Below are 26,577 nucleotides of genomic sequence, written 5' to 3'. Positions count from 1 at the left end.
TCCTTCCTTCCTTCCTTCCTTCCTTCCTTTTTAATCTAATTTCTCTCTTTTTCAGATTGGGTAATGTCTACTATTTTATCTTCAAATTCACTGATTCTTTCCTATGTTGTCTTGTATTAGTCTTCTCAGGCTGCATGTAACAAAACCACAGACTGGATGTCTTAAATAATAGACATTTATTTATCCTAGTTCTGGAGGCTGGAAGGCCAAGATCAAAGTGACAGCAAGATAGATTCATTCTGAATCCTCTTCTCGTGGCTTGTAAGCATCTACCATTTCATTGTGTGTTCACATGACATCTTTGTGTGCACACACACAGTGCGCTGGTGTCTCTCATATAAAGATATTCATCCTAGTGGATCAGAGTCCTGCCCTTATGACCTCACTTAACCTTATTGCTTTCATAGAGTCCCCATCTCCAAATACAGCCACACTGGATTAAGACTTCGACATATGAATGAGGTGAGGGAGGACACCAATATTCTGTCCATTACATATTTCTATTCTTCTGTTGAACCCATCCGGTGAGTTTTAAACAATTTTTGGCTACTATATTAGTTTCCTAGGGCTTCTGTATTAAAGGACCACAAACTTTGTGCCTTAAAACAACAGAAATTTTTTCTCTAACAATATGGGTAGCCAAAAGTCCAAAATGAAGATATTGGCAGGGTTGGTTCCTTCTGGAAGCTCAGAGGGAGAATCTGTTCCATGCTTCTCTCCTTGCTTCTGATGGTTGGCAGCAGTCTTCACTTGGCTTGTAGACACATCATTCTCATGTCTACCCCAGCCCCACGTGTTCTCCTCTGTGTGTCTCTCTGTGTCTTCATATAGCGTTTTTATAAGGAGAGCAGTCATTGATTTAGCGATTATACTAATCCAGTATGACTTCGCTTTAATTACATCTGGAAAGACCCTATTTCCAAATAAAGTCACATTCTGAGGTTATTTCTAGGAATCTTTTTTCCCAAGATTTTCTTTTTTGTCTTTAATTATTTAAGAATATGTGTAAGTGCTGGCTTGTTGAAGCATTTTTGTAGTCCCTCTTTTAAAATCCTTGTCAGCTAATTCCAATAAACTGTGTTAGGATCTGTTGATTATGTTTTCTTGTTCAAGTTGAGATTTTCCTGGTTCTTGGCATGGTGAGTTATTTTCACTTATAACCTGGTCATTTTGGATATTATGTTACGAGACTCGATCTTATTTACATCTTCTGTTTAACAGGCCTCTGCTGAAACTGGTAGTCCAGCCTTGTTACATGGCCTCCACTGACACCTCCCTGTAAGGGAGGGTGGCTCCATTATTGCTAGGAAGAGGTGGAAATCTAGGCTCCACAGTTGTCCTCCTTTACGTTGTGGGGAAAGGAATGAGCCTTGTTACTACTGGATGGGGATGGCAGCGCAGCTTCTCCACGTGGCCTCCAAGAATATCATGGAGATGATGGGGCGAGGCACTCAGTTGCTGCTGGGCAGTGATGAAAACCCAGGCTTCCCACTCAGCCTCTTCTGACATCACCTAGAGGTGAGTGGGAGGAATGTTTTGTTATCACCAAAGATTAAAGTCTAGCTTTTCTCTCTACCTGTGCTAATGGAGTTTGGGAGAGAGTTCCCTGTCTCCCACCCCCAAGATTGTGCTGGAGGCATTCAATATCAAAAGGCTTTTGCAGTCCAGGCATGGTGGCTCATGCCTGTAATCCAAGCACTTTGGGAGACCAAGGCAGGTAGATCACTTTAGGTCACGAGTTTGAGACCAGCTTGGCCAAAAAGGTGAAACCCCATCTCTACTAAAAATACAAAAAATTAACCGGATGTGGTGGCACATGCCTGTAGTCCCAGCTACTCGGGAGGCTGAGGCAGGAGGATCACTTGAGCCTAAGAGGCGGAGGTTGCCATGAGCTGAGATTATGCCACTGCACTCCAACCTGCGTGACAGAGTGAGACTCCATCTCAAAAAAAAAAAAAAAAAAAAAAGGAGGGTTTATCTTGCTAGGGCGCCCCTTCCCCAGTCCTTTGACAAGAGAGAAAGCAGTCTTTTCATGGGGACATTTCTGTCTGTACCTGTGGCATTTCCAGGTTGTAGGCTTTGGAAAAGAAAAAACCCAGGGACTCACTGCTGTATCATTCCTCCAGTATGGAGATTTCAGGCTGTTCTGCCTTCTTATGCTTGTTTTATATGTAATTCCCAGCATTTTAAATGTATATAGTAGCAGGGATAGAAAGGAATACATCTCCTCTATCTTGTCCAAAACTAGAAATCCTCTTTTTTAAAATTTTTATTATTATTATTTTTTGAGACGGAGTCTTGTTCTGTCACCCAGGCTGGAGTGCAGTGGCGCAATCTCCCCTCAGTGCAACCTCCAGCCCCCAGATTTAAGAGATTCTTGTGGCTCAGCCTCCCAAGTAGCTGGCATTACAGGTGTGCACCACCACACCCAGTTAATTTTTGTATTTTTAGTAGAGGCCAGGTTTCACCATGTTGGCCAGGCTGGTCTTGAACTCCTGACCTCCGGTGATCTGCCCATGTTGGCCTCCCAAAGTGCTGGGATTATAGACATGAGCCACTGCGCCTGGCCAAAATCCTCTTTTTATTTGTACTCTTTTTATCCCTGCAAATTCAAGATGGTGATGTTTCTGGATATATAATCCTTTTTAAAATTTGTGGGTCACTTTGATCTTATTCAATATTACTCTTGTTAGACAAAAGACATGCCCACAGATTTCTTTGCAATAAGCCCTTCTCTAGGCTCCTGCTGAGATGGCTAAGAGACAACAATCAGCCATAAGATTTCCAGAATCGCTATTGTTTTGATTTGGAGGATCTGTGAGGCATATCCATAATTTGTTTAGACTCTTTAAATATGACTGAATAAGAGGCCGGCGCGGTGGCTCACGCCTGTAATCCCAGCACTTTGGGAGGCCGAGGCGGGTGGATTGCCTGAGGTCAGGAGTTCAAGATCAGCCTGGCCAACATGGTGAAACCCCGTCTCTACTAAAATACAAAATTAGCCGGGCATGGTGGCAGGCACCTGTAATTCCAGCTTCTTGGGAAGCTGAGGCAGGAGAATCACTTGAACCTGGCAGGCAGAGGTTGCAGTTAGCCAAGATTGTGCCACTGCACTCCAGCCTGGGGGACAAGAGTGGGACTTCGTCTCTAAATAAATAAATAAATAAGATTGAATAGTATTCTGAGGCACTGCCTTAAGTCTTTCTGAGATGTTAACAAAATATTTTACATTAATATTCTTGTTTGTTTGTTTTTGCGTCAGGGTCTCACTCTGTCGCCCAGGCTGGAGTGCAGTGGTGTGATCTTGGCTTACTGCAACCTCCACCTCCTGGTTGCAAGTGATTCTCCTGCCTCCACAGTAGCTGGGATTATAGGCATGTGCCACCACGCCCAGCTGATTTTTTGTATTTTTAGTAGAGATGGGCTTTTACCGTGTTGGCCAGGCTGTACATTAATATTTGCAGTTTCATATTTGGACCAGGCTTTCCTGGCAGTGCCCTGTACTTGAGTTTTGCTAGGAAGCCATTTTTAAATTTTACTATCATCTGCTATTTGGAGAGGATAAGCATTTTCTAAATCATGAAGTCTTAGCTCTTTCGTGTTTAACATTCTTGCCTTTTAAAAGTTCAAGATTTTCAACTTGAGCCCTATTGATATTTCAGCTAGGGTAATTATTTGATGTGTGTGTATTTGATGGGGGGATTGAGGCGGTTTGAGGGGGCTGCCTTATACATTGTAGGATGTTTAACAGCATCCTTGGCCTCTGCCAACTAGATGGCAGTAACAACCTCTCCAGCTTTGACATCTAAAAATGCCTCCAGACATGGCCAAATATCCCCTGGGAGGCAGTATCACTCTCACTGGAGAGCTCTTGCTTCAGTTTATCCCTTTGCTCCTCCCTTTCACTATAGGCAGCAAGAAGAAAGCAGGTGGTGCCTTAAACATTTTGCTTGGAAATTGCTTTACTTAGATCATCCACTTCATTAGTCACATTTTCTGTTTTCCACTTTATTGCAGGCAACGGGGTTGCTAATTTTTGTGTCACAGTATAGTTTCCAATAGTATTTACTTCACTTGGCTGGGCTCAGTGGCTTATGCCTGTAATCCCAGCGCTTTGGGAGGCCAAGGCGGGTGGATCACCTGAGGTCAGGAGTTCAAGACCAGCTTGAACAACATGGTGAAATCCTGCCTCTACTAAAAAAAGCCGGGTGTGGTGGCATGCACCTGTAATCCCAGCTACTTGGGAGGCTGAGGCAGGAGAATCACATGAACCTGGGAGGCAGAGGTTGCAGTGAGCTGAGATCAACAAGAGCAACACTCTGTCAAAAAAAACAAAACAAAACAAAACAAAAATCAAACAAAAAGAAAACCAGAAAAACAGTATTTACTTCACTTTCCTGCATACCCTCACTGCACCTTATCTAAGGGCTGAGCCTTCTTTAACAGCTTCTTCAGGCACTTTAGGTTTTTACTACACTCTTCTCAAAGTCCAATTGTAATGCCACTCCTGCATATTAGAGTACTGTTACAACAGTACTTTACCTAGTACCAAAATCTTTCTTTTCCCCTTTAAACATTTTTTTCTTTATATGTTCCAATGAACAGAATTTTAATATGTTACCTATTGCTGCATAATAAACTATCCCAGAATTTAACAGCTTAAAACAAGAAGTATTTACTATCTCAAAGTGCTTAAGCATCAGGAATCCAAGAGTGGTTTAACTGAGTAGTTCTGCCTAAGTTTCCCATGAGATTTCAGTCAAACTGCTGGCCAGGGCTGTAATTATCCCAAGATTTTACTAGGACAATTTTATCAATTTCCATACTCAATCATGTGGTTGCTGGCAGGCCTCAGCCTTTACGGGCTCTTGGCCGGAAGCTTCCTTTCCTTGCCATGTGGGCCTCTCTATAGGGCTGTTGACAAAATGGCAGCTTGCTTCTCCCAGAGTGAGTGACCCAAAAAATAGAGTACACACTCAAGACAGAAACTGCAGCCTTTTTTTTTTTTTTTTTTTTTTTTTGAATTTTAGAAGTGACATAGCATCATTTCTGGCATATCCTGTGGGTCACATAGAGAAACTAATGGTGGCAGGAGGCAGACAGGTTCCTAGGTGGGAAGAGTTGAGTCCCTGGTGAAATCCCACCTTCAAGCCAGGGATGGCTTGAAACCTGACGGGCAGCCCGCCAGTTCTGGGTGGAGTCCACTACCTGGAATGAGAACTTCCTTGGTGCCTTTCAGCCAATCAGACGGTGCTTTTTCCTGACCCAGCCAGACTCACGGACTCGTTGGGACTACCTGCCTGCAGGTAGGAGCTACCCACTTCGGGTCTCCTCTCCTCTGAGAGCTGTTTGGTCACCCAATAAAGGTGTTCTCTGCCTTACTCACCTTCCAATTGTCTGCGTAACCTCATTCTTCATGGATGCTAGACAAGAACTCAGGACCCGCCAAATGCGGGAGTGAAAGGAGCTGTAACACTTTCCTGGCCGGCTCACCGAGCTGCAGGTGGGAGCTAAAGGGGCGGTAACACGTTCTTGGGTAGCTCGCTGAGGTGCAGGCAGTTGACACGCTCCTGAACTGCTGGAGTGGAGAGTGGAGACCCCAGACCTCGGGATTCTCCGAGCCAGAGCAGTAACACACTAGTTCTCCTGCCCTCTGCCAGCGCCGGGCTGCCACCCAATGCAACAGGAAGCAGTGGCGCAGCCAGGCCAGCCCAGGAGCCGCAGGCCGGAGCAGGGCGGTGGGAGTGAAAGAGCAGTAACACAAATGGGCTGAAACACCACCCCCTGAAATACAGCGCCCCCAACTCGCAGTGCTGCTGCGGTTGATGAGAAATAGAGAAGAGCTACGGCCCTTCTGGGGGCCCAGATCTCGGGGCTCCCCGAGGCAGGACTTACATGCTGTAACACCCTCTTTGGGGTTCTGCAGTTCCTGGTGTCTCAGAGCTTTCGGGTGCCACTGCGTTCCCCTGGTCCAGACGCTGGTGCCTACAGCAGAAGTCGCTTGGGGTAGGTCTGGTCCAGCCACAGCCTTGCATGGAGCTGGTGCCTGTGCCAGTGCTGGGAGCTGCCCACCTTGCCGCAGCAGCTTGTGTGCCTGGCTGTGTGCAGTGACTGGACCTCACACTTGCTTGGTCACACAGCCCCCACCACACCATGCCTGGCTCACCCTTGGCAGGCGTGGGATCCAGGCTGGTAGCACTAGCCAAGTGCAACCTGCCGGGTGAGTGGGCAGAATGAGCCCAGCAGGTGCAAGCAAAACTCCAGCAGAGGCACCACCAGCCACAGAGGTTTTGCGCTGACAAAGTGACATCCAAAGGATCCCGTGACATAACCTTGGTACAGTGTGGGAGAGGACTGCCCAGATATAAATACATGATAAGGAACATTGGGAGGTGTTTTGGTGGCTGACTGTGGCATTTCAATTTTATTCCATACAATTTGTTTTTTCTTTTTTTCTTTTTCCTTTTTTTTTTAGACAGAGTCTCTCTCTGTTGCCCAGGCTGGAGTACAATGGCATGATCTCGGCTCACCGCAATTTCTGCCTCCCAAGTTCAAGTGATTCTCCTGCCTCAGCCTCCCAAGTAGCTGGATTACAGATGCATGCCATCATGTCCGGCTGATCTTAGTATTTTTAGTAGAGACAGGGTTTCACCATGTTAGCCAGGCTGGTCTCGAACTTCTGACCTCAAGTGATCCATCCATCTCGGCCTCCCAGAGTGTTGGGATTTCAGGCGTGAGCCACTGCACCTGGCCATTTATTCTTCTTTCTTCTTTCTTCTTCTTTCTTCTTTCTTCTTTCTTCTTTCTTCTTCCTTCTTCCTTCTTCCTCCTTCCTCCTTCCTCCTTTCTTCTCCTCCTTCTCCTCCTCCTCCTCCTCCTCCTCCTCCTCCTCTTCTTCTTCTTCTTCTTCTTCTTCTTCTTCTTCTTCTTCTTCTTCTTCTTCTTCTTCTTTTCTTCTTCTTCTTCTTTCCTCCTCTTCCTCCTCCTTTCTTCCTCTTTCTTCTTTCTTCTTCTTCTTCGACTAAGTCTTGCTCTGTCACCCAAGCTGGAGTGCAGCGGCATGATCTCGGCTCACTGCAACCTCCACCTTCTGGGTTCAAGTGATTGTCGTGCCTCAGCCTTCCAAGTAGCTGGGATTACAGGCACCCACCACCACGCCTAGCTAATTTTTGTCTTTTTGGTAGAAACAGGTTTTCACCATGTTGGCCAGGCTGGTCTCAAACTCCTGACCTCAAGTGATCCGCCCACCTTGGCCTCCCAAAGTGCTGAGATTACAGGCATGAGCCACCACACCCGGCCTATTTTATTATTTTTTTGAGATGGGGTCTCACTCTGTTACCTGGGCTACAGTGCAGTGGTGTGATCTCGGTTCACTGCAACCTTGACCTCCCAGGCTCAAGCGATTTTCTTGCCTCAGCTTCATGAGTAGCTGGGACTACAGGCATGCACCACCACGCCTGGCTAATTTTTGTATATTTTGTAGAGATGAAGTTTCTGCTACCATTGCCCAGGCTGGTCTCAAACTTGTGGGCTCAAGTGATCCTCCCAGTGAGTCTCCCAAAATGCTGGGACTACAGGCATTAGCTGCTGTGCCTGGTTCAACGTGTTTGTTTGTTTGTTTGTTTTTTGAGACAGGGTCTCGCTCGGTTGTCCAGGCTGGAGTGCAGTGGTGGCATCTCAGCTCACTGCAACCTCTACTTCCCAGGCTCAAGTTATCCTCCTGCCTCAGGCCTCCAGATAGCTGGGAATACAGGCATAAGCCATCATGCCCAGCTAATTTTTGTATTTTTTTGTAGAGACAAGGTTTTGTTGCCCAGGCTTGTCTCAAATTCAAGGTCAAGCGATCCACCCACCTCAGCCTCTCAAAATGCTAGGATTACAGGCTTGAGCCACTGCACCCAGCCATGTATTTTCTAATATCCCTTGGACTTCATCTTTGACTCATATTTTATTTCAAAGTATTGGGATTGTTTTTCAGTTATCTTTGTTATTATTTCTATTTAATTCTGTTATGGTCATACAACGTAATTTAAATTCTTCTGAATTTGTTGAGGGTTGTTTTTATGGCCCAGAATATGATGAATCTCTCATTGAATGTTGTATGTGCAGTGGAAAAGATTGTTTATTCTGCTGTTGGTGGGTAAAGTGTCACGAAAATATAATTAGGAGAAATTAATGATAGTGTTAAGGTTTTCTATATCCTTGCTTTTTTTTTTTTGGTCTACTTATTTTATTGATTATTGAAAGAGAAGAGTTGAATTCTCTAGGTGCAATATAGATTTTCTGTTTCTTATTTCAGGTCTACTGGTTTTTCCTTCATATATTTTTGAAGCTTTGTTGTTAGTATATACACACTTATGACTGTTAAGTCTTCTTGGTGAATTGAACCTTTTATCATTAAATAATACCCCTTTTTATCTCTGGTAATAGTCCTTCTTAAACCTACTTTGTCTGATATTAATATTGTCACTCCAACTTGCTTTGATTCATGTTTGTATGGTGTATCTTATTCCATTCATTTGTTTTAGGGTTCCAATTCCTCTATACATATATTTTTTACTTTTAACCCATATATTTCTTTATATTTAAAGTGGGTCTTGTGGACAACATATTATTGCCTCTTACTTTGTTTCCAATCTGGTGATTTGTCTTTTAATCGGTTGTCTTTTTACTGATATACTGGATTAAAATCTATCATCTTGTTATTTGTTTTCTGTTCTTGCATCTGTGCTTTTTTTCTTCCTTGATTTGGCTTATGTTTTGAAAAGGAAAACTCCCAATCTCATGGGTGCTGCAAGTAGACAAGATTTATTGCATCTGATTGAAATAGTTTATTATCCATAGCACAACAAACAATGTGAACATCAGCATAGTGGTGTTGGTTCCCCTGGTCCTACATTCAACAGGTGATGCAGTCAGCCCAGATGCATGGTATTCACACAGTGGGTTTGCATTGTAGCTGAGGGACCTAGGCCCAGCACTTTTATTTTATTTTATTTTATTTTATTTTATTTATTTGAGGCAGGGTCTCACTGTGTTGCTCAGGCTGGTCTCGAATTCCTGGGCTCAAGTGATCCTCCTGCCTCAGCCTCTCAAAGTGCTGGGATTACAAGCGTGAGCCACCACGCCTAGCCCCAGGACATTTTTATAGCAAGCAGTAAGCAAGCCTGCCTTGGTCTGAGAAACGATCTCACCTCTTAAAACTCCAGCTGCACTAACAGTCCTAAACAAGGACCCAGGTGATAAAGAGGTCAGGGCCTTGTGATCTTGACATACTCAGCAAGAAATGTTGGACACAAATGGCCCAGGGAGGAAGCCTCCCAACATTAGAAAAAATTATTATATGTACTTGTTTTATGTTCTACCGTCATTTTAAAAAATACATTTTATTGAATATGTTTAAGATATACAACATGATGTTATGGGACACATAGAGATAGTAAAGTGGTTACTATAGTGAAGTAAATGAACATATCCATCATCTCACATAGTTACCTGTTCCAGCATTTTTATGATTCCATTTTCTCTCTATTATTGGCTTGTGACTTACACCTCTCTAAAAATTTTTTTTTTTTAGTGGTTGCTGTTGAATTTACTATATCTTTAATTAATCAGTCTATCTTCAAATAAAGTCATACCACTTCTTATATATCATAAGGACCCTTTAACAGCATATTTCCCATTCCTCCATCTCCTCATTTTAACTGTTGTTATTGTCATACATTTCACTTTTATATATGCTATAAGGCCACAATGCATTGCTTTAGTAAAGCAGTTACCTTTTAAAGTGAGTAAAAATGAGAAACAGTCTCTCTTATATTTACCTTTATTCTCTCCATTTCCAGAGATCATAATTTCTTTATGTAGATCCAGGTTTCTCTCAGGTATCATATTTCTTCTGCTTACAGAACTTCCACTGCCATTTCTTATACTGCTGGTCCACTGGTAATGAATTTTCTCTGTTTTGTTTTGTTTTTTTTAATTTGAAAAGTATTTCCTTCATGTTTGAAAGATGTTTTTGCTACGTATAGAATTCTGGATTGGCAGTTTTTTGTCTTTCAGCATTTTAAAGATATGACTCTATTATCTTCTGGTCATACAATTTCTGATGAGAAGTATTCTGTGTTTCTTATCTTTGTTCCTCTGTAGGGAGTGTGTCTTTTTCCTTTAGATGCCTTCAATATTTTCTCTTTATCTTTGGTTTTCAGCAGTTTGAATATGATACCTTAGGTTGTGTTTGCATGTGCTTCTTTGTTGTGTTTGTATATTGGCATTTAATTTTTTCTGGATTCTGTGAGTTTCTTGGTTCTGTGGTTTGATATCTTTCATTATTTTTGGAAAATTATTAGCTATTATATCTACAAATAAATATTATATCTACATATATTTTTTTCTCAGTTTCTTCTCCTTCTGGGATGTGAATCACTTATATGTTAGCACTTGGATATTTGTTCTGGTTTTTGTTTGTTTGTTTCACTCTTTTCTCTTTCTGCTTCAGTTTGAGTAGTCTCTATTGACCTATCTTCAAGTTCACTGCTTATTTCCTCAGGTATGTCGAGTTTACTGATTGATATGGTTTGGTTATGTCCCCACCCAAATCTCATCTTGAATTGTAGTTCCTATAATCCCCACGTGTCATGGGAGAGACCAGGTGGAGATAATTGAATCATGAGACTGGTTCCCCCATCCTATTCTCATGATAGTGAGTTAGTTCTTACAGAACTGGTGGTTTTGTAAGGGGCTTCCCCCTTCCCTGGGCACTTCTCCTTGCTGTCGCCACATGAAGAAGGATGTGTTTGCTTCCCCTTCCACCATGATTGTAAGTTTCCTGAGGCCTCCCCAGACCTGTGGGACAGTGAGTCAGTTAAACCTCTTTTCTTTGTAAACTACCGAGTCTCAGGTATGTCTTTATAGCAGTGTGAGAACAGACTAATACAGTAAATTGGTATGGCTAGAATGAGGTGCTGCTGTAAAAATACCTGAAAATGCGGAAGCAGCTTTGGAACTGGGTAACAGATAGAGGTTGGAACAGTGTGGAGGGCTCAGAAGAAATGTGGGAAAATGTAGAACTTCCTAAAGTCTTAGAGGGCTCAGAAGACAGGAGGATGTGATCAAGCTTGGAACTTCCTAGAGACTGTTGAATGGCTTTGACCAAAATGCTAATAGTGATATAGACAATGAAATCTAGGATGAGATGGTCTCAGATGGAAGTGAGGAACTAGTTGGGAACTGGAGTAAAGTTCACTCTTGCTATGCAAAGAGACTGGTGGCATTTTGTCCCTGCCCTAGAGATCTGTGGAACTTTGAACTTGAGAGAGATGATTTAGGGTATCTAGCAGAAGACATTTCTAAGCAGCAAAGCATTCAAGAGGAAGCAGAGAATAAACGTTTGGAAAATTTGCAGCCCAGTGATGCGATAGAAAAGGAAAACCCACTTTTTCTGAGGAGAAATTCAAGCCCCTTACAGAAATTTGCCTAAGTAATAATGAGCCAAATGTTAATCACCAAGACAATGGGGGAAAATGTCTCCAGGGCATACCAGAGACCTACACAGCAGCCCCTCCCATCATAGGCCCAGAGGCCTAGGAGGGAAAAATGGTTTCCTGGGCCAGGTCCAGCACTCCCTTGCTGTGTGCTGCCTCGGGACTTGGTGCCCTGCATCCCAGGCACTCCAGCCACAGCAAAACGGGGCCAGGGTACCGCTCAGGCTGTTGCTTCAGAGGGTACAAGCCCCAAGCCTTGGCAGCTTCCATGTAGTATTGGGCCAGCAAGTATGCAGAATGCAAGAATTGAGGTTTGGGAACCTCCGCCTAGATTTCAGAAGTTGTATGGAAATGCGTGGATGTCCAGGTAGAAGTCTGCTGCAGGGGCGGAGCCCTCATGGAGAACCTCTGCTAGGGCAGTGTGGAAGGGAAATGTGGGGTCAAATCTCACACACAGAGTCCCCACTGGGGCATTGCCTAGTGGAGCTGTGAGAAGAGGGCCACTGTCCTCCAGACCCCAGAATGGTAGATCCACCAACAGCCTGCACCATGTGTCTGGAAAAGTTGCAGACACTCAATGCCAGCCATGAAAGCAGCAGGGAGGGGGCCTCTACCCTGTGAAGCCACAGGGATGGAGCTGCCCAAGGCTGTGGGATCCCACCTCTTGCATCAGTGTGACCTGGATATGAGACCTGTAGTCAAAGGAGATTATTTTGGAGCGTTCAGGTTTAATGACTACCCTATTGGATTTCAGACTTGCATGGGGCCTATAGCTCCTTTGTTTGGGCCAATTTACCCCATCCAATTTCTCCCATTTAGAATGAGGGTATTTACCCTATGCCTATAACCCCCAAAAGGAAGTAATTAACTTGCTTTTGATTTTACAGGCTCTTAGGTGGAAGGGACTTGCCTTGTCTCAGAAGAGACTTTGGACTTGGACTTTTGGGTTAATACTGAAATGAGTTAAGATTTGAAGGACTGTTGGAAGCACATAATTGTGTTTTGAATTGTGAGGACATGAGATTTGGGAGGGGCTGGGGCAAAATTAAATGGTTTGACTGTGTCCCCACCCAAATCTGATTTTGAATTGTGGTTCCCATAATCCCCACATGTCGTGGGAGGGACCTGGTGAAGACAGTTGTATCATGGGGGTGGTTTCCCCCATCCTGTTTTTGTGATAGTGAGTTACTTCTCATGAGATCTGATGGTTTTATAAGGGGCTTTCCCCTTTGCTGGGCACTTCTCCTTGCTGCCGCCATGTGAAGAAGGATGTGTTTGCTTCCCCTTCTGTCATGATTGTAAATTTCCTGAGGCCTCCCCAGCCCTGTGGAACTGAGTTAATTAAACCTCTCTCCTTTATAAATTACCCAGTCTCAGGTGTGTCTTTGTAGTAGCGTGAGAAAGGACTAGTATACTGATACGCCTGTCAACAACTTTCTTCAAATATGTTATATATATGTGTGTGTGTTTTCTTATTTCTAGCATTTCTCTATGTCTCTTTTTTTGTAGTCTTCATATTTCTGCAAAAATTCCCCTTTTGTTCTTTCATATTGTCTAAGTTTTCCACAAGAGCCTTTCATATTCACATATTACTTATAGTTGGCTTAAGTTCTGTGTCAGATAACTACAGCATCTGCATCTTGCACCTGGTCACGCTCTTTCTCTCTCTCTCTTTCTCTATCTCTTTCTCTCTTTAATATAGAAACAGGACCTCACTATATTGTCCAGACTGGTCTTCAGACTCCTGGCCTCAAGCAGTCCATCCGCCTTGGCATCCCAAAAATGCTGGATTATAGGTATGAGCCACCACACCTGGCCTACTTTGTCCTTGACAGTAGGTTTTTTTTTGGTATTTTAAAATTTATGTGTGTGTGTGTGTGTTGTAATGTTTTGTTTTTTGTTTTTTGTTTTTTTTTTTTTTTTTGAGGTAAGAGTTTCACTTTTGTCAGCTAGACTGGAGTGCAATGGCATGATCTCGGCTCACTGCCAAGCAAAACGTCCTTCTTTACATGGCGACAGCAAGGAGAAGTGCCCAGCAGAGGGGGAAGCCCCTTATAAAACCATCAGATCTCATGAGAAGTAACCCACTGTCACAGACAAACTGCAACCTCTGCTTCCCAGGTTCAAGAGATTCTCCTGCCTCAGCCTCCCGAATAGCTGAGATTACAGGCACCTGCCACCACACCCAGCTGATTTTTTGTATTTTCAGTAGAGATGAGGTTTCACCATGTTAGCCAGGCTGGTCTCAAACTCCTGACCTCAGGTGATCCATCTGCCTTGGCCTCCCAAAGTATTGAGACTACAGGCATAAGCCACTGCGCCCGGCCTGTGTTGTAATTTTTTATTGAGTTTTGGATGCAGTGTTTAGAATAGTAAGGACTGAGTTCATTATTATTTATGCCTGGAAATTGACATATCTATTCTTCTCTTAGGCCATTAGTGTGGGGGATTCAGTCATTTTGTTCAGGAGTTGAATTAGGTTTGAGTTTTTTGTTTCTATGATTACTTCAGTGTCTGTATCTCCTACAAATTCTGTATAGTCATGCTAGCTACACTGGGTCTTTAGTAATTCCATAAACATTTTGACCTGGCATGTTGTCTTACACCCATAATCCCAACACTTTGAGAGGCTGGGATAGGAGGATCACTTGAAGCCAGGAGTTTGAGACCAGCCTGGACAACATAGCAAGACCCCATCACTACCAAATAATAACAATAATAATAATAATAATAATAATAATAAAATTAGCCATGTGTGGTGATGTGCATTTATAGTCCTAGATACTTGGGAGGCTGAACTGGGAGCATACCTTGAGCTCAGGAGTTTAAGGTTACAGTGAGTCATGACTGCACTACTGTGCTTCAGCCTCTGGACAGTGTCAGACTTTGTCTCTGAAAAATAAAAACATAAACATTAGCTGAACTGTTCTTACCTACTTGCAAGGAGAGCTTGTCTTTCTCTTGCTACACAACTGAGCGAGTGCCTGCATCCCATCTCTTCTTGGAGGCTCCTGTCCTTCTTTGGAATGCAGGTTAATTGGTTGCTCTGCAACCTTAGGTCTCTGATAAGTCTGACAAAAGCTGTGGTTTTGTAAATTACCCAACAATTTTTAAAAACTGTTATTAGTTTGATAATGATGCTCTTCCCTGCTTTCTGCATCCTATGTGGAAGCTGGAGTCTCAAGCCATCTACCTTTTCACAGTGCTATTCAACCTTTTGGCCACCTACTCCTAGTCTGCTGCTTGGGTCTTTCTTTTGGGTGACACCCTTCCAGCTTAGCCCCCTGAAATATTTTCAGGTTAGATGTTTCCCCCTCTCTATTCCTTCTTTATGGCAAATATCTGGCAAAGAGAAGGAACAGAGGTTCCTGATCTTTCTTCATCTTGGGCTCAAAATAATCCATGGATTCATGTTCTCAAGGATACATCTTGGCCGGGCGCAGTGGCTCATGCCTATAATCCCAGCATTTGGGAGGCTGAGGCGGGCAGATCACTAGAGGCCAGGAGTTCAAGACCAGCCTGGCAACAGGGCAAAAACCCGTCTCTACTAAAAATACAAAAGTTAGCCAGGCATGGTGGTTTGCACCTGTATTTCCAGCTACTCAGGAGGCTGAGGTGGGAGACTTATTTAAACCCAGAAGGCAGAGGTTGCAGTGAGCCAAGATCGTGCCACTCCACTCCAACCTGGGTGACTGAGCGAAACTCTTTAAAAGAAAAAAAGAAGATACATCTGTGAAAATGGGGACATGACTTTGGGAGTGAGCTAAGTTCTCATCCACTGTACTCCTGACTTGGCCCCCATTTTCTGTGCTAGAAAATTAGATGAAGTATCTACTCTATCCATTAATGAGAAATAAGAATCAAACCAACCCACTGAAATATTTCTTAGAAGATTAACACTACAACAGGATAAAAGGGGATCAGACTGGGAGTAGTGGTTACAAGCACAGTCTCTGGAGGCAGTCTACCTGGGCTTAAATTCCAGGTCCATCACTTACTAGCTGTAGGGCCTGGGATAAGTTCCTTCACCTCTCTGTATCTCAATTTCTGTATCTGTAAAGTGGAAACAACAAGAGGATGAAAAGGGTTAATTTTTGTAAAGCACTTATAATAGTGACTGGCACATAATAAGCTCTGTGGAAGTGTTAACAATTAGGGCTTACTTCCTATAATTTCAGAAATTTGTGGAAGAGAGCAATTCCCTCCCTTTCTCAGAGCCCATTACAATCAAAACAGCTGATGATTACAGAGCATTTCCAAAGTGCCCAAGTCCTGTAACTAAGCATTTTATATAAATTATCTCATAAGAGGGAGGGATAAATTATTCCTATCTAATAGGTAAAAGATCAAGGATCAGATAAGTGTTTACCCAGCTGACTAGAGGCATCAATAGTTTTACAACCCAAGAGGGTCTGACTACATTGCCTGTGCTCTTAACCATTGCATTTGTTGCTTCCCACAAACTAGTTTCCATGCTTGTAAACTAGTGGGAAAGTTGCATGCTGTATTTATCTCACAGGGTTGTTTTGAGATCCCAATAATGTTAAGAGGCAGTGCTTTAGATATTTGTACAGAGTGCTGGTCCCCTGACAGGGAAACCTGAATGTGTCAATGATTTGTTCACACTTCCCTCCCTCTGCACATGCCCTTCTTCCTCTTTTCTGCTTGTTGAACTCATGTCTTCAAGACTCAGCTCAGATATCAGCGTCCAGATTTTATTCTAACAATGGAGGAATTTAGGCAACACCGTGTGGCGGGGGAGTAGGGGGACACACCAGACTTGTGTTCTGAAATGACAGCTGAATTGCAATGCAGGGAATGGAGTGTAGCCGGGCCAGAATGAGTACAAGAAAACCAGATAGAAGGCTACTGCATTAGGAGCCCAGGCGGGAGGTGGTGGGGCAAACGGAAGGAATGGTGGACTGGAAAGATATTTAGGAAAGAGAATCGACAGGAAATGGAGGTGTATTTTAATATGGGCAGCGAGGGAGAGGGAGGTGGCAAGTATGGCTCCAGTTCCTGGCTTGTTCGCGGATGTTTGTCGAATGAATGATCCAGTGACCCCAAGGCAGAAGTATCTCAGAGAGATCCCCCCACTCCCCTCCCCGCATCCATCACCACGTTGCTTTCGGAGCTCTGACCGTATGGGGGTGGATGGAAGAGAGAAGGAAGGGAATGGCCAGGGAGTCTTGGTCCAGGAGCTGCTAGACTGGACACTTCTAGCACTGGTCCGAGCCAGGAGACGCTGCGAAAAGAGGGCAAACGTTTCTACTCTCGCAGTTGCTGCCTGGCCCCTCCACCCCCGCCTGGCCAGCAGTGCAGCCGCCCCTCTTAGCACCGTGGAGGTGCTGGCTCCTTGCCGGCGTCGGGGGGCGCGGCACAGCGGCCCACCCCTCCAGCCCTGACCCGCCCGGCCGGCCCGGCGCCCACCCCGCCCAGTGTGCTGGTAGGTTGGGCGGCGGCTCTGTCTAGTCCCAGAGCCAGGAATCAGGGGCAGCCGGGCGAGTCCCAGGGCAGGGGTCCTCCGCCGCCTTGCACCTGCCCTGCTGGGCGGCACCGGGTCATTGCCCTGACACCTCCTGCGGGTCCCCACGCTCTCTTTCCCATCGTGCGTCCTCTGGAGAAGTGCGCGCGTGTAAGTGTGGCAAGTGTGGCCAAGGGTGCCGGAGGCAGGATTAGGGCGCGTAGTCGTTGCGTGGGCGCTGCCCAGAAGGCGCAGAGCATGAAGTATGCGTGGGCATAGCCGGCGCGGGTGCCCGCCGCGGGTCTGCGCGGGGCGGGGGCACAGCAAGTGCATCCGATCGAGCGGAGACCAGCGCACCGGCGTCGGCGGCGAGGGTGGTGCAGAGAAGCCCGGCTGGGCGGAGGGCGGAAGGATGCGTGTGGGTAACTTTTTGACTGCCTTGGAAGTACCAGTAGTCGCGCTCGCAGGGGCTGCCTCCGGCCGCGGGGCGAGCTGCGAGCGAGTGCGCCCGCTGCCGCCCCTCCCCCACTTCCGCCTCCCGCCTCTTCCTCGTTCCCGGCTCCCAGGGCCCGTCGGTCCCCCGGGAGCCCTGGAGGCGCAGCCCCACCCCGGCCGGCGCGGCTCGCTCCCACGCCCCCGCCGCCGCCTCGCTGGAGCGGACGGACTGAGTCAGCGGGGGCGCCAGCGCTGCAGGTAGGGGCTCCAGCGGCGGTGGGCACAGGTGCCGCGGGGGACCGCGGAGGGGACCGGAGCACGAGGGGAACGGCCTGGGGGGGCGCCCTCCCCCCGTCCTCCGCCGACGCCGCGTGCCCCTTTTTAGGGAATTTTTTCCCTCTTGCTGGCTCCAGTGCGGGTGGGGCTGTGACCGAGAGGGAGTTCTCCATTTCGCTGGCTCCTGCCCTGCCCCTGGCAGCCTCTTGCCCCCAAATCTCTTCACCCCCTCTCCAGTACGTATGGGTCACGTAAACAACTCCCTTTCTCCACCTCTGGGCTCCGCGACCCCCCGGGGGCAGCTCCTTCAGTCTCGTGAGATCGGTGGGGTTGGGGGGAGGGGAAAAAAGAGGGGGTGTCCCGGAGCCCCTTGGCCCGCGTCAGCTCCCCCACCTCGGCCTCTCCCTCCTCCTCCCCGCCGCTGGAGCACTGGCTCCAGGGGCCCTGGGTATTTTTAGCGTTGTGACCTGGGCGGCAGCTCTAAGAGCCTTTCCCAGGAATCGGCGTCAGCGCCTCGCTCCTCCGCCGCCAGCCCGCGGCCGCACGGTCTCCCCACACTTCCGTGGCCCTGCCTTGCCCACTCGGGGTTGGGTCCCTCTTCACCTCTGCGGCGCCCGTGGAGCTGGCCAGGGTCTGGGATACGCTGGGTGCAGATGAGGTGGGGAAGGCAGCCTGCAGAGGATGACGTCTGATCCTCAAGCTAGAAACTTCCCCTGCCTCTGGTGATGGGCTCAGAGCAGAACGCCGGGAAGGAGATGAGCGAATGGGAGTGAATGCACCGGCCTGGGCTGGCCCATTGCCCCAGTGCTCTGGCCGGCTCTCGGCTTCACAGCCCTAGGGGTCAGGAGGCCTGCTCTGAACTGGACCCAGAACCCGCCTTTCCAATTGCTCCTCACTGACTAATGGGGAGATAAGTCAGTGAGATGTGTCCGAGGAGGCGGACGGATAAAGAGCTGTTGGAGTTCAAAGAAAAGATGGTCGTCTCCTAAATATATTGCTCACCTTCACAAGCAGGGTCTTATATTTGAGGCAGGTAGGTCGATTATGCCATTTTCAGATGGGGAGACTAAGACCAGAAAGGTGATTTCCTTAGGGGCAGAGCCTAGTCTGGAAGTCAGGTCTGTGTCTTCAGAGCAAGGGTTTGGGGTGGATAGCACACGCGTGTGTACGTGTGTTTGTGTGTGTGGAAAGGGAGGGGCGTGAGAGGGGTTGCTTCAGCCTTTGTCTGGGTTTTGATGGATGGTAAGGGGTGAGCTGCAGCACTGGAGGAAGGGAACCCTCCATCCTAAAATCTCTGCCTCTATCCTATCCTGTCCCTGGCCTTCTGAGGCAAGCAGGGCCTATTAAGGGGAAAAAGTACCTCCTGGATTTGTGCTGAACCAATTCCTCCAACCCCTCTCAGGAGGACATGATACGGAGACTTGGGCATTGGCTGTGTTCCCTGAATACAGAGTATCTCTCTTGCAGTGCCTGGAACTGGCATCCCCTTTGTGGAGCTAGGGGCAAGCCCCGCCTCTGCATGAGACTTGGTTTGTGGGACACACTTGGTTTCAGGGAAGGGGAAAGAGGTCGCCAAGGGCAGAGGTGTCCAGGCTGGAGCCAGGGGCCCCACTGCTGGGACACTGGTGCAGTGGGGCTCCCCAAGCCCAGGTCCCTCTTGTCTTGTCTTTCGACTTTGCAGCTGTACTTGTTTTGCTCCTCTACCCCCAGGAGCTGACATGGACCCAAATCCTCGGGCCGCCCTGGAGCGCCAGCAGCTCCGCCTTCGGGAGCGGCAGAAATTCTTCGAGGACATTTTACAGCCAGAGACAGAGTTTGTCTTTCCTCTGTCCCACCTGCATCTCGAGTCACAGAGACGTAAGTCCCAAGTCCTGAGAAGAGGGACTGGGCTAGGGTAGGGAGGATGTCCTGTGGGTCCTGAATCTTGTGAGACTCTCTCCCCTCTGGTTTTCTTGGACCTCTATGCTTCTAACTTGGGACCTGACATATAACTATCACTGTCCTGGTGTGCAGCTTGGGTCCTCCTGACTTGCCCACTTCTTGATCCACAGCCCCCATAGGTAGTATCTCATCCATGGAAGTGAATGTGGACACACTGGAGCAAGTAGAACTTATTGACCTTGGGGATCCGGATGGAGCAGATGTGTTCTTGCCTTGCGAAGATCCTCCACCAACCCCTCAGTCGTCTGGTATGCCCCTCTGCTTTGGGGACTTCAGTGCTAGTCAGCCAGAGCCGAATGTCAGGCTCTGAAACGAGGCTGCAAGGCTGGGCGGGGGAAGTATACAAGTAAGGGCTGGAAGTGGCTGTTTCCACCAGTGAGACAGCTGCCTGTTCTGATTTTAGGGAAGTTGACCCTGAGGGGGAACTGGGTTACACATCTCCAATCCAAAATTCTGGGAACTGTCTATCTCTTCTTTAATTTTACATTTGTTAAATTAATATAATTAGTCACTATGATTAAAATAATGTAAAATGTAATTTTACATTTGGCAACTTAAGTACTTTTAGTCATTATAATGATATTAATATTTATTGAGTACTTAAGTAGGTTCCAATACTGTACTAAAATACTTTACATATATTATCTCAGTCCTTACAATGTCCTGTCAGGGTAGGTGATATAATCCCTATTTTATAAGCAGGAAATTAGGCTCAGAGAAGTCACATTGTAGCCAGAAGGTAGATAAACTGGAATTCATGTCTGTCTTACTCCAAAGCCCATATGCTTAACTTGTAAGACAGATATTCTTTTAATTAAAACTGCTACTATTTATTGATGGCTTACTATGCCAGACATTTTATAAGCATTCTTAGATTTTATTCCCAAAACCCTTTGGGGATGTAGGTCTCCCTTTTATTTTGCAGAAGAGGAGCAGAGTCCTTGAAAGGGAAAGTGACTTGCTCAAAGCCACTCAGCAGCAATAAGTGATATAGGTGGAACTTGGACTCTTACCATTGACTGACCTGACTCTAGAACCCAGACATGGTGTAATGAAGTGGAAGGAGCTGGCAGTCAGGAGATGGTGATCTTAATCCTGGCTCTTTGCTGGACTGGCAAAGTCACTTTGGAAAAGTCTCTTCCCCGCTGTGGGCTTTAGTTACTCCTGGCCAGATAATCTTTAAGAGTTCTCTGAAGGCCTGTTTGTGGCCTGACCAGCTTTTCTCTCTGGGCAGGGGTGGACAACCATTTGGAGGAGCTGAGCCTGCCGGTGCCTACATCAGACAGGACCACATCTAGGACCTCCTCCTCCTCCTCCGACTCCTCCACCAACCTGCACAGCCCAAATCCAAGTGATGATGGAGCAGACACGCCCTTGGCACAGTCGGATGAAGAGGAGGAAAGGGGGGATGGAGGGGCAGAGCCTGGAGCCTGCAGCTAGCAGTGGGCCCCCTGCCTACAGACTGACCATGCTGGCTATTCTCCACATGAGACCGTAGGCCCAGCCGGAGCCTTTCAGGAGAAGACCAGACTCTTTACTTGCAGTAGGCACCAGAGGTGGGAAGGATGGTGAGATTGTGTACCTTTCTAAGAATTAACCCTCTCCTGCTTTACTGCTAATATTTTCCTGCTGCAACCCTCCCACCAGTTTTTGGCTTACTCCTGAGATAAGAGTAAGCCTCCCACCAGTTTTGGCTTACTCCTGAGATAAGATTTGCAAATGAAAATGAGAGAAGATGAGGTTGGACAAGATGCCACTGCTTTTCTTACCACTCTTCCCTCCCCCAAACCATTCTGTAGTCTTCTAATAGAGTATCTCAAACAAGTGTCTCTAGATGGATGTGAACTCCTTAATTCATCAAATGAGGTGGTACTCAAGCCATGCTGCCTCCTTACATCCTTTTTGGAACAGAGCACGATATAAATAATAAACTAATAATAATATGCCAACCATTCCACTTCATTTTTCACATTGCAAAGATATCAAACCCACTATATGTCTTTAGCTCTCTAACCGATCCCATATTCCTATCACTCATTCATTCTATTTATTCCAGAAATATTTATTGAACACCCACGCTAGGCATCTGGAATACAGTTTTGACCAAGACAGGCTGTACTGTATACCTACCTTCATAGAGTTTACTGTTTATGGAGGAGAAAATCAAGTAAATACTATAATTCACAGTGTAATAAATAGCATGAGGAGGAACTACTCTGGTACCAGAAAATAGGGGCATCTTCACCTAGTTTGTATGGTCACTGAAGAGCTGTTTTTAGCTGAAGGACGATTGGGAGTTAGCCAGACACGGCCCATAAGCCAGGCAGAATGAGCAACTTGTGAAGACGTTAAATGGAGAGAGCATATCCTTGAGGAGCTAAAAAACATTGCGTTTGGCTGAATTGTTGGATTTGAGGAAATGAAGGGAGAGGTAAGACTGACAAAGGTCAGGCTGTAAAATCCGTTGAAGCCTGGATCAGGTTTCAGTTTGACAGCTAGTAAAAGATCATGACTTAAGATATAAAGTTATTTCCTCATATAGAAGTAAGAAGTACAGGGCTACATGAAAGCTCCATCGTTACTCAGCACTGGGCTTCTTTTTTGCTGTTTTGCACATGGCTTGCATTCTTAGCAATACCTCACGTCTAAGGTGGCTGTCAAAGCCCCAGCCATTAAGACTTTGAGACTGGCAGAAAGCAGGAGAGGAAATGGGGGATGGGCAAAGAGGACACAGCCAGTCTATTCCCATTTAGGAATAAATTTTGGAAGTTCTTTTCTTCCCCAAGATGGAGTCTCGCTCTGTCACCCAGGCTGGGGTGCAATGGCACGATCTCGGCACACTGCAACCTCTGCCTCCCAGGTTCAAGGAATTCTCATGTCTCGGCCTCCTGAATAGCTGGGACTACAGGCGCACAACACCACGCCAGGCTAATTTTTGTATTTTTTAGTAGAGACGGGATTTTACCATATTGGTCAAGCTAGTCTCGAACTCCTGACCTCAGGTGATCCACCTACCTTGGCCTCCCAAAGTGCTGGAATTACAGGCGTGAGCCACTGCACCTGGCCAACCATCCTATAGTCTTCCAGTAGAGTCTCTCAAATTAGTGTCTCTAGATAGATGTGAACTCCTTGGCATGTCAAGTGAGGGGGTACTCCAGCCATTCTGGCTCCTTACATCCTTTTTGGAACAGAGGGCTAGTCACCCAGATGGGGAGTTTCGGAAAGGACCAGGTTTGAGAAGAAGGCCATAAATTTGGTTTGGGACATGTTGAGTTTGAGATGTATTTGAGACATCCAAAAGGATATGTTGAGTAGGCCCTTGCAGCCATGCGTGTGGAATTTAGATAAGAGGATTGAGCTGGAAAATGAAAATGATCAGTTCTCAGTGTATAGGTGGTAAGTGAAGCCATGGGTGTGAATGACGGAGAGAATGCGCAGGGAGAGAATGCTGAATGAAAGGAGAGGTTATAGGACCCAGTCTTAAGGAACACCAAATCATTTCTCACATTAAAAAAAAAAACAGAGTCCACCTCCCTTCATACATTGAACATCACACATGGGATCAGTGACCTTCAGCCAAAACCCTAAAGCTTTTTGTGCCACCCAAGCCTGAGTGACAAGGCTGCAGTCTTCCTATTGTCCCATCCTGCTCTCACCCCTGCAGGAGGCCAGTGTAAGTATCTGTTCCTAAGTGTTTTTCCTAACACTAGTGAGAAACTTGTGGGAACTCCAGGGAAGTAGGAGTGTCCACCAGCCATTCCCTGTCTCCAGGAAGCTTGTGGAGTGAATACCTTCTGTGCAAAAGCCTCTAGGTCCAAGATAAGATCATCCTACTGAGCTGGGCCAGGGCCCAGTCCTCTATTAACTTTTGGGGTTTTTCTGGGTTGCTTATGACCTTGCTGCACACAGAAGACATAATCTCTGTCCTCTTGTGGCTTCTCTCCTTCCTTCCTTTAGAGTAGCAAGGTTCTACCTCCTGTCTGACTGTGGCTGAGCCATCTCTTGGGCTGCGGCCCATGATCCTAATAGCTTTGCTGTGCAGGGCTTCTCAACTCCCAGGATCACCCCCCTTCCTTCCATGGCAAATGATGAGAAGCTAGACTGGCTTGGTTGCCATCAACATGTCAATAAATCTTTTAGTAGCCCATGCACATAATGCGAAGATTGTGGGGAGCCTGCCTTGGGAGAGAGATTTACAGCCCTTTAGAGAAGTAGAATTGTTTGTGAGCCTATGGGGAGCCTTCAGTTTGGCTGCTATGAGCCCCAGCCCCGCCTGGAAAAGTCTAGTGTCAGCTGAGACCCCAGGACTACTTCCTAGTTGGGACAATAACCTTTTCTCCTGCCAAACCACAGGGGCTTGGCTGGCCTTCAGAACCATCATCTCCAGCTGACTGTTTTTTGTTTCTTTGGTTTTTTAGAAAAACTTATGGGGGTTTCAAACGTACAACAAATATGGAAAGAAAAATATCCCGTGTTCTCATCATACAGCTTTAAAAGTAATCAAAATAATACCAAGATTGTATCATCTATCCGCCACATATTTTTAGGGGAAAGACATTTATGATAACTCTTGAAAGAAAAAAGTAGATTATAAAACACCATATTCAATATGGTCACTTCTTTAAAAAATGATAATCTTCAGATTCACCATTTGATTATAGTGTTGCGTTAAAGTTAAACCATGGATTATGCCAGCCCAGAGCCTAGCTGTCTGGTTTTTGAGGCCACACAGTGCCTTTGGAGATGGGAGGATGATCTGGAGCCAACTCTAAGTCAAGGAGCCCAGCTTTCAGTCTCCAAGCCACAGCGTGGCTTCTGATATTTGCATGGACTTGTCATAGGGTGGACATCCTGACACACTTCAGAAAGGAGGAGCTCAGAAAAAGTTTCCCTAGAAGGCTCACATTGTAACAACCCCAGGAGTGCACAGAACTTGACACTGAACAGCATGGCAGATTAGAGAAAATACAGAACTGTGCTATGATGTCATCTTGTTTGTTCATTCATTCACACATTACTGAGCACCTACTATGTGATAGTCACCTTGCTTAGGCAACAGAAATACTAAGGTGACCATGAGCTCTTCCAGGAGCAGACATAACCACAGATAATGGAAACAATGTGATGAGGGATGTAGCAGAAATACACAAAGCCTGTAGACCACTAGAGGAGGAGAAGGTAAGTCTTCACTAGAGGTAGCTGGGTCCTGAATGATGGAGACAGGCAATTTCAAAAGGAAAACACGGAAGTACAAAATAGTCATAATGATGGCAGCTACCTTTAAAAAATTACTATTTTGAGGTTTGACAGTGTAGACTATAGTCCTAGCTCCATCACTCATTGTGATCTTTATTATCTTAGTTTCTGTACTTCTTACCTACTTCTTAATAATAACTCAAGCAACCCTATCACCTAGGCACTATTATCTACATTTACATATTAGTGCCTAGGTGATAGGGTTGAGTGTTACTGTTAAGCACTTGCTACATTCCATATCCTACATGTACATAATTTCTCATCTTAACAACCTTGAAAGTAGGTTTCTTCATTATACAAATGAAGAAAAGTGATACTTGGGTTGATCATGCTTACATGGATTAAAGGCTGGCATAGGGATTTGGAATCCTGTCTTTCTGACATCTAAGTCCATGGCCTTCCTAATATTTCATGTATAATGGGACAAGAACACTGAATGTAGGTAGAATGAAGACATAATGAGATAAAGACATCTTTCTGACATCTCCTTTTTGGAAATGTCTGGTTGGTTGGGGCATATCTTGACAGACCTGCCTGACACCAAATTTGGCTCTTTCTAGAAGTGTGGCCATGAGTTTTACCAAGACACTGTTCGTGAAATCCTTCATGAATGTGTTTCCTACAGGGCAGATGGAAAAACTAAAGCATGAATTTAAGTTTGGAACTCCTAAAACTCAATAAAAAGACATGCCCGTAAACAAAGGGGTGAGGGCACAGAAGACTTTTAACAGACCTTTCACAAAAATTAAAATTAAAATTAAATTGAAAATAAATGGCCAATAAGCACATGAACAGATGCTTAACATTTTTAGTTACCAGGGAAATGCAAATGAAAACCACAATGAGCAGCCACTACATACATACCCAAGTGGTCAAAACTAAAAAGTACAAAAGTTAGAAACTTCAAATGCCGACCAGGATGTAGAGCAATGGGAACCCATAGTTTATGGAAACATAAAATGATAACATTTTGGAGAAAGGTCTGACAGTTTCTTATAAAATTAAACATACACCTGCTCTTTGACGCAGCAATTCCACTCTTAAATACCTGCCCAAAGGATATGAGAAATATATGTCTACAAAGGAACTTGCCTTGTTCATAATAACCAAAAACTTTAAAGCTGCCCATCAACAGCTGAATGGATAAATTCATAATACTACATAGTAATAAAAAGAATTGTGGGCCGGGCGCAGTGGCTCAAGCCTGTAATCCCAGCACTTTGGGAGGCCGAGACGGGCGGATCACGAGGTCAGGAGATCGAGACCATCCTGGCTAACACGGTGAAACCCCGTCTCTACTAAAAATACAAAAAACTAGCCGGGTGCAGTGCCGGGTGCCTGTAGTCCCAGCTACTCGGGAGGCTGAGGCAGGAGAATGGTGGGAACCCAGGAGGCAGAGCTTGCAGTGAGCTGAGATCTGGCCACTGCCCTCCAGCCTGGGCAACAGAGCAAGACTCTGTCTCAAAAAAAAAAAAAAAAAAAAAAAAAAGAATTGTGGATACATGCAAGAACATGGATGATTCTCAAAAACATTCTTCCCATGAGAAAAAAAAAAAGCCTTACACAGTATACATACTATATGATTTACTTTATATTTAGTTCTGGAACAGATTGTGGGAAAAAATCAGAATAGTAGTTGCCTCTGGAAGGTGGTAGAGGAGCAGTGATTGACTAGGAAAGGGTATTGGCCAATTTTCTGGGCTTTTAAGGATGTTTGGTATC

The 26,577-nt window shown here is 45.8% G+C and overlaps 2 protein-coding genes across 5 annotated transcripts in view; both read left to right on the top strand.

The window, feature by feature from the left end:
* Positions 1-19,452, top strand: part of SYS1 (SYS1 golgi trafficking protein) — a 51,089-nt gene extending 31,637 nt beyond the window's left edge. Inside the window, exon 4 of the mRNA XM_017877970.1 lies at positions 19,369-19,452. Coding sequence (XP_017733459.1) covers positions 19,369-19,375 — 7 coding nt within the window. The 3' untranslated portion in view covers positions 19,376-19,452. The remainder of the gene's footprint in view (positions 1-19,368) is intronic.
* Positions 16,289-21,548, top strand: DBNDD2 (dysbindin domain containing 2). 4 transcript variants are annotated; one of them, XM_017877967.1, is made up of 4 exons: positions 16,289-17,118; positions 19,369-19,515; positions 19,710-19,847; positions 20,834-21,548. In XM_017877967.1, exons 2-4 carry the CDS (start codon positions 19,377-19,379, stop codon positions 21,037-21,039), a joined length of 483 nt encoding a protein of 160 aa, XP_017733456.1. In that variant the 5' UTR covers positions 16,289-17,118; positions 19,369-19,376; the 3' UTR covers positions 21,040-21,548. The 4 variants fall into 4 exon arrangements, with proteins under 4 accessions (XP_017733456.1, XP_017733454.1, XP_017733457.1 ...); XM_017877965.1 differs by lacking the exon at positions 16,289-17,118 and adding an exon at positions 17,180-17,640; XM_017877968.1 differs by lacking the exon at positions 16,289-17,118 and adding an exon at positions 17,684-17,894.
* The last annotated feature ends 5,029 nt before the right edge of the window (positions 21,549-26,577 follow it).

This window comes from Rhinopithecus bieti, unplaced genomic scaffold, assembly GCF_001698545.2.
Source record: "Rhinopithecus bieti isolate Rb0 unplaced genomic scaffold, ASM169854v2 scaffold_10347, whole genome shotgun sequence".
In the NCBI taxonomy this organism is placed as follows: domain Eukaryota; kingdom Metazoa; phylum Chordata; class Mammalia; order Primates; family Cercopithecidae; genus Rhinopithecus; species Rhinopithecus bieti.
The sequence above is the reverse complement of the archived record's forward strand: the minus strand, read 5'-3'. Positions and strand labels throughout refer to the sequence as shown.